This window comes from Polyodon spathula, chromosome 17 (assembly GCF_017654505.1).
Source record: "Polyodon spathula isolate WHYD16114869_AA chromosome 17, ASM1765450v1, whole genome shotgun sequence".
Taxonomy (NCBI): Eukaryota; Metazoa; Chordata; class Actinopteri; order Acipenseriformes; family Polyodontidae; genus Polyodon; species Polyodon spathula.
Genome location: NC_054550.1, coordinates 655,981 through 667,500, shown reverse-complemented (window position 1 = coordinate 667,500; position 11,520 = coordinate 655,981). Strand labels below are relative to the sequence as shown.

The 11,520-nt window shown below is 36.8% G+C and overlaps 1 protein-coding gene across 2 annotated transcripts in view; it reads left to right on the top strand.

Annotated features, from left to right (window-relative positions):
* elp4 (elongator acetyltransferase complex subunit 4) overlaps nucleotides 1-10,438 on the top strand; it is a 62,627-nt gene extending 52,189 nt beyond the window's left edge. For both annotated transcript variants that reach the window (XM_041275922.1, XM_041275921.1), the window contains one exon: nucleotides 9,642-10,438. In XM_041275922.1, the coding sequence (XP_041131856.1) occupies nucleotides 9,642-9,773 (132 nt within the window). In that variant the 3' untranslated portion in view covers nucleotides 9,774-10,438. The remainder of the gene's footprint in view (nucleotides 1-9,641) is intronic.
* Nucleotides 10,439-11,520: the final 1,082 nt, after the last annotated feature.

The window sequence follows — 11,520 nt, the reverse complement described above, 5'->3', positions numbered from 1 at the left end:
GTAATGGTGCACCAGTCAACCATATCAAGAGCTCTGCATAACACTGGCCTGTATGGGAGGGTGGCAAGAAAGAAGCCGTTACTCAAAAAGTACCATCTGAAAGCATGTCTGGAGTTTGCCAGAAAGCATGAGAGTGACCCAGCTGCGATGTGGGAAAAGGTTTTGTGGTCAGATGAGACCAAGATAGAGCATTTTGGCCAAAACTCAAAGCGCTATGTGTGGCACAAACCTAACACTGCCCATGCCTCAAGACACACCATCCCTACAGTGAAGTATGGTGGTGGCAGCATCATGCTGTGGGGATGCTTCTCATCAGCAGGGACTGGGCATCTTGTTACAATTGAAGGAAGAATGGATGGAGCAAAATACAGGAAAATACTGCAAGAGAATCTGCTTCAGTCCGCTAAAAAACTGAAGCTTGGGAGGAAATTCACCTTTCAGCAGGACAATGATCCCAAGCACAAGGCCAAAGCAACATTGGAGTGACTCAAGAATAAAAAGGTGAATGTCCTACAGTGGCCCAGTCAAAGTCCTGATTTCAATCCCATTGAGAATCTGTGGCACTATTTGAATATTGCGATCCACAAGCGTCGTCCAACCAACCTGAACCACCTGCAGCAAATCTGCCAAGAAGAACGGGCCAAAATCACTCCGACACTGTGTGCAAAACTGGTACATACTTACCCCAAAAGACTTAAAGCTGTTATTGCAGCGAAAGGTAGCTCTACCAAATATTAATGTGTGGGGGTTGAATATATATTTCAGTTTATTTTTCTTAAAAATATTTCCCAACATAAAACCAATGTCACCTTGCAATACTTGATTTTGAGTTTAAGTATTTTAAAATAAAATATCGAACAGAACAAAATTTCAGTGTACCATTTGTAATTCAGTAATATGAGAGAATTGGACAGGGGTATGAATACTTTTGCAAGGCACTGTATATATAAACACTTAATTAATTTAATTAATTAAATAAACAAACATTTCCAGTTAATGTTGCCAAGATATAAAGGAATATGATGCAGAAATGGTATACTATAAATACAGATTGTCAATTCAGATTTGAACAAAACTATATTCTGAGCGCTGTTGGCATCATTGAGCAGAGCTGTATATGATTTTGTTTCCATGTCTGCCTTTGATTGCTTTCCACAATGAAACAAAGCATGGGCTTTTTTTTTTCTTCATATTTTGATTCAATAATGTCCATTGTAATTGTATGCCAAATGTTGCTACTCCAATTACTACCAAAAGAGAGAAATAGATTGTCTTCAAACTTTTAAATACCAAACGTATTCAGATATGTTGATCGGATTCTTTCAAAATCTAAAATCAAGGTTTGCTGACCAGAGATCTTTTTTATTTAGATGCATAACAAGTCTTATGGTGCAAATGAAGTTTGTGCATATTATGGACACTGTACCATGGGATACTTGGTTCACTGAAACACAAAAGGTGTAGTTAGTCCTGGTACAAGATAATAATAAAGATGAAGAAAACCTGCCTGCACGAGGTTTGAAAACCATAGGGATTTGGATGGCTGAGGTGATCTCTCATTTACTTTGACATTGTGAAAACCCCTAAAGGTGCCTCATCCACACTAAGGACTTTCTCAGCAGTATGGCATTGCCCATAGGAACAGAAGTGTAAAAGCAAAGCTCAAGACAGGATATACGAAGCACAAGAAAAACACCCATTTTAGCCGAAGGAGAATATTAAATCTACAGAGTGTCAGAAAAGTCATTTGTTTACTCCGCTCTTTCTTGTTTTAAATGTGTAAAACCTTTGCAAGATAAGAAACAATTTACAAATGTTTGTTTCCAGGTTTCTTACACCACAATAATAGCTACACAGTTATTCAGGGCTAGCTTGCAGAAAAAAAGGTTATTTACCCCAAAGGTAGATATATTTAACGTAGTTGTTGGTTGTCTGATGCCTTTTGCGTGACCTTGGTGAAGCTGTGGTAGCCAAGAGGACTATCTACTGCTCTTTTGTTAACCCTTAGAGTGCTATCAACTTTTCTTAAAGGGCTCTGATTAGTTGCAGTGGGGAAGAGGCGCAGGAATACTTGAGTTACTTGTATTAAACACGTCTGGTGTGTTCTAATCCCTGCAGAGCATTCTATGTGCTATCAATGGTCAAGATAATTGTCATTTTTTAAACGCACAAACAGTGGTGTTTTCAGTCTAAATACATCCTAAATGTTGGTGTAGTTTAAAAAAACAAACAAACAAACAAACAAAAAAAGATTTGTTACTTTCCTGAAGATGTATGTTAAACCCTGTTAAATAAATCATTGTTTATTTGCACTTGAGTAGGAATAACTGTGAGAGGGAAAAATAAAGCCAATTAAGAGATACTGTGGATAACTGGCGCTTTGCGAGCTATCAGTAACAGAAAGGGTATTAAGGGATTTTAAGAGCTGTAAAGGAGTTCTCAAAATAATCTGATCTACAGGCTGCAAGAGAGTTGTGGGAAAAGGGAGTACTGTTATGTAACCTACCAGGTTGTCTTTACATTGAATACATTGGGGATGAGTTTTACCTCTTTAATATGTGAAGTTTTGACCTGATTGAGCTTAGCAGTGCACCTGTCTAATGTAAAATGTTAGTTATAACACTACTTTGACACTGCCACCAACTTTGACCTATTGAAACCTTCAATTTATCTCACATTTTCAGTATGTGTGAATTCCTGTCTGAACTTAAAAGCACTGCGTTGCGTTTACACTGCTGGAAAAATACAATTTCTGAAGTTCAGGGACTGGATACAGTTTTGCACGTAGTTTAATAAGTACATCAGAATGTTCCCCATTTCACAATTACAGCAGTGTGCCTGTTTTGAGGTTTGTAAAGGCAGGAAGAATTTCCCTATAGTGTTAAGACTGGCATCAGGTGCAGGAATAGTTGACTGATCTCACTTTTAGCACTAGGGATTCACAAAAAAAATTATCTTGCAACAAGCCAACTGTGATTACACCATTATTAGATACAGAGAATCCTTCAGGTGATTCCTAGTACGAATCTCCACTGATTTCCTGAGTCCTTCATGTGTTGTGGATTTTCTCAATTTACTTCTATTTTAAAGCCAATACCAAAACAGATGAATTTCCTTTGTTCCCAGAACAGAAAAAATGTGTGGATTACAATTTATAATTGTGTTAATATGTCAGGTAAATGTAGTTTTGATAGTTTTAACACACAGTTTTGGTTTAGCAGAAAACCTTTATATATATAAAAAAGGCTGAAGAAATAGCTGATTATATACTCAAATAAGACACCAAAGATCATTAGTAATTATGTAAAAAATCTCTTTCACTTATCACAGTTCCAAATTCCTAATTATTAAGATGCCCCAAACCCAGCTTAAGCTACAGGTGAAGTGGTTAAAGCCTAGCCTCAGGGAAGCAGGGCTAGTAAGGATTCAGTATTGACTGATAGCACTTCTTAATGCTGATTACAAACTACTTGTCAAGGTTTTTAGTGCCAGACTTTGGTAGCGGTGATAGACTTGGCACTTCATTGCAGACCATGTTTTTAAAATCAATAGAACAGCTTGTAATTTGCAGTGGAAGGTCTAATATCTCACATCTTTTGCTGAGACAGACCTTCACTGTGGAAAAAGTCTTCAAACTAATAGGTGTTAATAAATCCTCTCCAGTACCAAGTGAGCTTACCTTCTGCATCTTTAAGAAAAGTATACATTGCACTTCGATATGTTTTACACTGCTCATAATATATTCTGTAGCACTGGATGCAGTAGAATTCTTAACACCTTTTTCGTTAAATAATTACTGTCGGTCACTGTCTTGCGGAACCAGTGAATCAGGCAGGTTGACCTCCGAGTTAATTAATAATATGTGCAGGCTCTGTGGTGTAATTTAGTATTAAGAGGCCTGTTAGGATATATCACATCTTTCTAATAAGGACATACTGTTTAAATAAATTGTTTAATGCAGCTTATAAGTCACCCTGCCACTGCTGCTGTTAATAACACCTGTCAGGTGGAGGCTTCAGCTGATGGGGATTGGAGGATTTTAAATATAGCCTGGTTGTGTTAAATGCAGGGGATTGTTATCCAAGCACTTAGTCATGTAAGAGTACCGCACCAGAAAAAGCACAGACTGTTTGGATTGTTACTCATGCTGACACAATAACCCTCAGCTGACCTTCAAGTTATATAATGGACCAGACAAAAATCTACTCGCCAATCTATCCCACAAACATCTAGGCATTCTTTTAACACCAATAGTAGCTGTCAGCTTTAGTGCATGTTATCTTGGGGTTCAGAGAAGCAATGCTCTCTTTTTTCTTAAATTATTGATCATTTAACCCACCGTCAAAACTTGAATTCCAGCTGAATAAGATTAAGAAAGCATTTGGTGAAAGAGACAGATTTGACCAAGCTTGTATAGTACAGAGCCCAGTGCTTTATGACAGTGTCGTACGGTCAATAGTCAGATTTTTCCAGCCAAGTGTCCTGTTGTGCTAACACTGCTCGTTCTACCAAATTATACAGAGGGTTTACAGTCTGCATCATATTCCCCTGGGGAACGACTTGAAAAAACTTTTAACTTGGTTAACCTAGAGCTGCAGGTTTCAGTTCTGAACCCACTCTCGCCAAGGTAGTTGAACTTTATTCAAAAGAGGCCACAGAGAATACAAGAACATACATTTTTGTATTGGATTATAAAGCCCTGTTTGGGCGCCATTTTTAGAAAAAGCTCATTTTTAAGTAGAGGATTTTATTATTTCTTTGAACAACAGTAAAATACATTTAACAAGACTTTAGAAACAACATGGCTGATGATGCATGATTTTACTTTGAATTTGGCTTAAATGTATTTACTAAAGTAATGATTAGTGGTAAATATTGGTAGCGTAAATTGAATCTGTAGTTGAATATCAGGCACCCAAGAGAAAAAGCTAAATATGTTGAGAGTTCCTTATAACTGGAAAGACTTGCTGCTTGGCTGTGGTTAAGAGAATGTTAGCCTTCTTGATGGAGAGTATGCTGGAGACGAAGAGCAGTCTCACATATTTCCTTTTTTTCTCTGGGATTTAAAGATGTAACAAAAAGGCTTTGAGATCAGTTTGCTAATTATTCTTTTTACTGTCAAGTTAAAAAAATAAAAATAAAATACCAGATTCATTATTATGTAACACACAAAAAAAAAAAAAAACAAAAAAAAACATGTATTCACTCAAAATCCGTTGTTAAAAAATATGGGACCAGCTTGTCAGGCCAGTCTATTCAATGTGAAAGAACGACTTGCATGTATTTTTCTGTAGCACCTCATGCTGTCTTTAGGCCTCCCTCGACCCCTGGGCAAACGCTTGCTGTTTATTTAAACCAAGATGTCTTCAGAGGATTGCAAGAACTAGAACAACCTTCTATTGTGCCTAACATAATTAGATTTTTCCATATAGAAACTTGCTTGCGTAACCAAATGCACATTATGTGTAAAAAAAAAAAAAAATCAGCATAACTATAGTTTTGCTATAAACAAAGTGCTGCATTACTAGTCTAGAAATACTGTGTGATGAAAGAGTTCCTAAAACCTGGCTATTAAATATTTAGTTGCTTAGTTATAAAAATAGGAAGTTCTTAGAAAATACTTCAGGTTACACCATGTTCTAATAAGACTGTTGCTGTCCTTCATGTATTTTATATTTTCTTGGAATATAAAAAATGTACAGCTGACCTAAATGAGATCATAATTGTGGAGTGGAGTAAAAGCTAGCCTTGTGCATTATTTAATATACTCCACTATAAAGTACTATACATTGTAGCGTTCCTGCCACATGTAATCTGATGTTCATTTTATAGCTCACTTTATTAGTTACCTGTTCTTTCCGTAAATAATTAACCCTATTTTATACACACACATATATGCTCTAATAACAAAGTGCAGTGTAATTAACAATTTTGCATACTGTATTGTTTATTTTCTACAGGCTCTCAAACATAACACATGTAATCCCTGCCTGTTCATATTTTTGTAAAGGTTACTTTGGTGCAGAGTGTGCACCAAGGTGACATAAATGACAAGTGACCTTTTAGTTTTACTTCCCCTAGAAATTAAAGGCGTAACTTTTTACCATATTAAGCCTGCAACTTTACAAGTACAATTTCTATTGGGTGAGTGTGCATATACAATACAGTACTACCGTGTGTGTTTGACCTTTTTCAGTTGCGCTCACTCTGCACACCTTCAGCATCTTTCCTTGATGACCTTGTTTTCTACAAGCAAAAGAACCACAAGTCCCAAACGAGACCTTTCATTTTTAAAAGCATGTCAGCCTCCTGTAAGAGGGAGCACTGTATCCTGAAGGTGTGTGTGGCTCATGATCTCGCACAGCAGGGAAGGCACTCCCCTTTTGCGATGTTGAAGGGAGGAAGCGAGCCCATCAACCCTGCAGTCTGGAGCTGAGCCCCGGGAGCAGACACTGACAGGCACTGTCTCTGAGGTAGCTTGTAGCCACTACTGTCCTAGGCTTTCCCAGCAGGAGTCATTTCAGATGTGCGCTGTGCCTTCTAGGTATTCAGGGCATTTACAGGAGGTAAAAGGCATGAAAAGCAAAGTACTATATACAGTTGATGCTGTAAAGATGCTGGGAATCGTGAAAAGTGAATTGTATTTTTCATTTCAGTTCTGCCCCACACAGAAAAATGTACCAGGATTTGACAGGACTTTGCAGGTGTAAAGTGAGCTATTACGTGGTCTTAGTGTTCCTAGTAATCACCTTTGGACAGTAAGCAAAAGGAAGAGGAGGAGCATAACAGAAGTGTCATTTGTTATCATTATGCTTTTAGTATGTAGCAAAATATTAACCCTGTGATGTCCATTGGTGTGCCACTTGTGTTACAATACCACCCTCTATAGAATATTGTGTTAACAATCCTGCTTCAAAAGCCAACATTATCATATGCAATACATGTTGTTGCTGGTCAGATCAGATCATTTTGTATTTGGTACAATGATCTGGGTGTAGTGACATACATATATCAGCTTTAATCCATACAAAAATACTCTGTATTTAGTTATTCTAAAAGGAAAGAAGGTGTTTTGGTACATTAGGCCCCATGCTGATCAGGGATCAGCTGAGACACCATGGAATTCCTTTGATGCTGTACTTAGAGTGAGTTTATTTTCATAATCTGTTTGTGGAAATGGTGGTATTTAGGTCACTAGTTCTGTGTTCACATGAGTGATATGAACAATATTAAATGAGAGATGGAGACCATTGCAATTTCATTTTTGAAACGGCATTAATTGCCACAGGTTAAAACAACATCAACTAACACAAATATAGTCTTGTAAGCAAGAACCAAACTGCAATGCAAACTGTGCAAATGTACAGCTGCATGCAGGTGCTATAATCTACTATGCTACAAAATAGCAATCTTGGGCACACTTTGCTACATATTCATCTGAGATTATAAATTGTATTTTACATTCAAGACCTTGTCTTTGCATGTGTGCTCGTTCTACAGTTTTGTCACTGACGTTTGTTAGGATTTCCACTTCTAAATATCAGAGCTTCAATGAAAAAGAAGTCCTGCAGCTTTAAATGGTGATGACCTTTTGCCTCCGTTCTGCACATGCTCAGTACAGTTACTGTGCCGTTGCCAAATAGAGAGTGCGTGACGGCCAGATAGCAGTGTTAGTTGCCTCCATTCTGCACATGCTCAGTACCGTTACTGTTCCTTTGCCAAATAGAGGGTGCATGATGGCTAGATACCAGTGTGAATTTTTTAGTTTTTTTCGCTGAGGATTACTTGCATGGTATTGATTTTTATAACAAAGTGTATGCTACAGTACGCTTGCAGAACCAGGCTAATGCTTAATCAATGGATTGGTTTTTTAATTACACTTCATTGATTTTAAAACATCAAAGGCTTCTGAGCAGCAGCTACTCTAAAACAAGCTTATTGGAGCTTTGCTGACAGCAAACTCAAGCTGCAAACCATGTGTGCATAATGATTTCTATTGAGTGAATGGACTGCTTAAGTAGAGATGTGGCTGCTGCAGAATTCATTTAAGAATCATGAAACCCACAGAAACCAATATGAACTACAAAGAAGACAACACTAAAAGCATGAGCAGGATACTGTTTTTGAACAAGGGAGCATGTGTTTTATTATTTTGTAAAGCAGACTTACTGTATGCCTTTTAGAAAAACTAAAAACAAATAAGGTATACTTTTTAATAATTTGATTCAAGACAGTTTGATAGTCAAGTTCTGTGAAATCACATTGGAAGATATTATGCCATTTTTCTGTTCTAATCCTTAATTATGATACTAATTATGATACTATATAACCTATATATATATATATATATATATATATATATATATATATATATATATATATATATATATATATATATATATATACACACACACATTAAAACACACAACAAATCATAAACTGGCCAGACAAGATAAAACCATGGACAACATTTTTCATATGTGGTCTGTTAAGGAATTATTTTTTTTTTTTTTTTTTTATAAATCAAGTGGACAGAACAGTAATCAACCCTGACAACTTATTGAAAAGTGTTATGCAAACAAAGAATTTCAATTGTACGTAAACTCCTGTACATCCTGCAGATGAGCTCAACATGCTACTGGGAGTGTTTTCTCTGCCCCTGGGGGAGTGCAGGCTCAAGTGGTCTGCAAGCCCTCCACTTGTAACAGCACTGTTCATTTGTTTACTAGAAAACAGAAATGCTTGGAACTCGCACAAAGAGCACAAGCACCTATATTAAAGCATGAGATAAGTATCTGTGTGTGGACAGGAACATTCCTTTGTTTGTGTAGCTTAAGGGAAGCTCAGAAGAGTCAAGTGTATTCATGGAGTTCTGTAGCAAATTACAAGGTTGTTTCGATCTCAAGTGTCTCGGTGTATTTTTTCTCAAGTGCCAAGGGCCACAAACCTGATTCTGTTAATAAAGGAAAGCTCTTAACGCTTCAGCGCGTTGTATATTCCCTTCATTGGATTTATCTGAAGGGTACTTCTTAAACTTTCCTTTTGTAGGCTGTGTTGGCATGAGTTTACCAAAAGGGTTCAAAGTTAGCTGGGTAAGCTGACTTGATCTGAATGACTGTTATGTACTAAGCCAATATAAATCTCAGGGTTTGAAAACCTTAAAACCTGGGATTTTTTTTATTTATATTTTTTTTTAATCCTTTTTAATGCGGCTTATTTCAAAATGCTGTTAATGCCATCTGTATTGTTGGATATAAGTTTGATGATAAAATAAAAAGTAAAGTAAATACAAGACCTTGAATTAGCATTTTGAATGATTCTTATTTTCTCAATTGTCTAACGCAGCTGCAATACTAATATAGTACCAGTTTGTCAGTTGGCCTCTTTTATTTACTGTGGAGCTCCACGAAACCATGACACACATATGTTTTATTAAAATGAATAGACTAGAATTACCAAGATCTACAGCACATCTGCAGAGAGCTGTATAATTGTATCCTGTCATATTTAAATAGTTCTTTAAAACAAAGTGTGACTAATTCTCTCTCTCTCTCTCTCTCTCTCTCTCTCTCTCTCTCTCTCTCTCTCTCTCTCTCTTCGCCCCATCCTCTCCTCATTTTCTGAATATTTTCTGTCTGCAGAGACTGCATTTACCTCCAGACTTGTCAGACACAGTGAGCCGTTTGAGCAAACAGGACCTGGCAGAGTCTGCCAAACTCCTGGGATTGGGATGTGGCACCACGGCCACAGGCAAGAAGCACCTGGACTTCTAGTGGTTTCTATTTAACCATTTAACGAGCAATTTCATTTGTAAACAAGCTCTAATGTGTTACAATCTGATGTCTCGGCAGTAAAACAGACAAACACAAAACAGTGGGCTCTTCGATTGGCAACAGATTATTTCACTGAAGTGATCAACGTGATTGCCTTTATTACTTCCCAAACTATATCCAAATGTTAAATCCATTGTATTTAGCAGCATTTTTGAATGCTTTATTTTTAAAAAGCACAAATTGTTACCCATTTCATGATTATTATTTAAATATTAGATGTGTTGTTTACTGCTAAGTTTGTTGTTAGAAATGAATCTCGTCTTGGTGGCTGCAGAACAGAAACATCCCATTTGCTGATGGAAAAATGTTGTCCTAACTGATGTCACAAAGTTGCATGGCTTGTGGAAACAGCATTGCACAGAACAATACACAGGACAATCAAAAACTGTTAACATCAATACTGTCGTTTGTCTTATGTTTTTAATTTCTAAAAAAAGAAGAAAGAAAAAGCTGGAAAATGCAGATTCACTGGAAAACAAAAGCAAAGGCAAGATTGAAACGCCTAGCAGGAACTATACATGTGCAGTATATACTAAAAATGGGCCTTAAAAGTGTCAAACCATTTTTTGTTCATTTTGAACTGATATTAAAAGACAGTATATACATTTGTTGGAATGTTCTTGTATTTTTACATGCAATCTGTATACAGAAACAGGAAAGGAAGACCACAGATTCAATGTGAAGTTCTAGGGTAGTGCCCACAAAGAAGTCAAGGTATGCTCCCTGCGGAAAGAGAAACAATTAAAGGATGAATGAACATGGCTGGATAATTTAGTGAGACTGACCTATAATTCACCTTTGCACTTTTCACCATGATACCATAGGCAATGTTACTAAAACCTTTTTAGTTGCGATATTTTATCCACTTCTATTTTTCAGGAACAAAACCTGCGTACATATTCACGTTTATTATAGAGAGCTGGGCCTGTCAGAGAATGGTCTCAGTGATGAGATAGCTTGTATGTGGTTACATACAGGTATGATGCAACAGTACTATACTCTTTGGGAATTAATAGGTGTCATAAAAATGTGTTTCAAAATGCACCTGTAGTAATGTATGTGTGCTAAATTGAAGAGAAATGTGATATACCTTTAGTATTGGAAGGGTTCAGAACACAGTTACACGCACACATACGCATTTAAAAACTATGCTGACGGAATTATCAGGAATTAAGGACAGGTTTGGTAACTAATGAGCCTGAGGCAAAGCTGGTCCGAATGTTGAGGATCTTGTTCTTTTTAAATGTCATTGAAAACAACAATTTTGATGGGTTACTAAGATTGTAGCCAGCCAGGTGTCACGGTTGTGTCCCTTGGCATATAATACTAATTAGTTTCTATTTTTTATGTCTAAACCTGTTGCTAAAAATGAACTTTGCTGTCATTTTTAATCATTTTTCTCCCACTTTTTCAGAAGTGATGGCTTTTGTTGTTCTCTATGCAACAAGTGCATGAGATTCGCTTGTCACATGTCACTTTATAGCTCCTTGTCAAGTACCAATGGTCCTTCAAGTGCTTTCTTTCGGTCATATGTCATTGAAATTACTAAGGGTGATTTGACAGATGTTAAACCTCTCAAATTTCTTGTCAATATAATTTGGTTTATGTGCTTTGTCAGTGTCACTGCCTGTCTATACCTATACTGATGAATGTTGTGAGCGGTGTTGTAGAGATCGTAAATTCACTT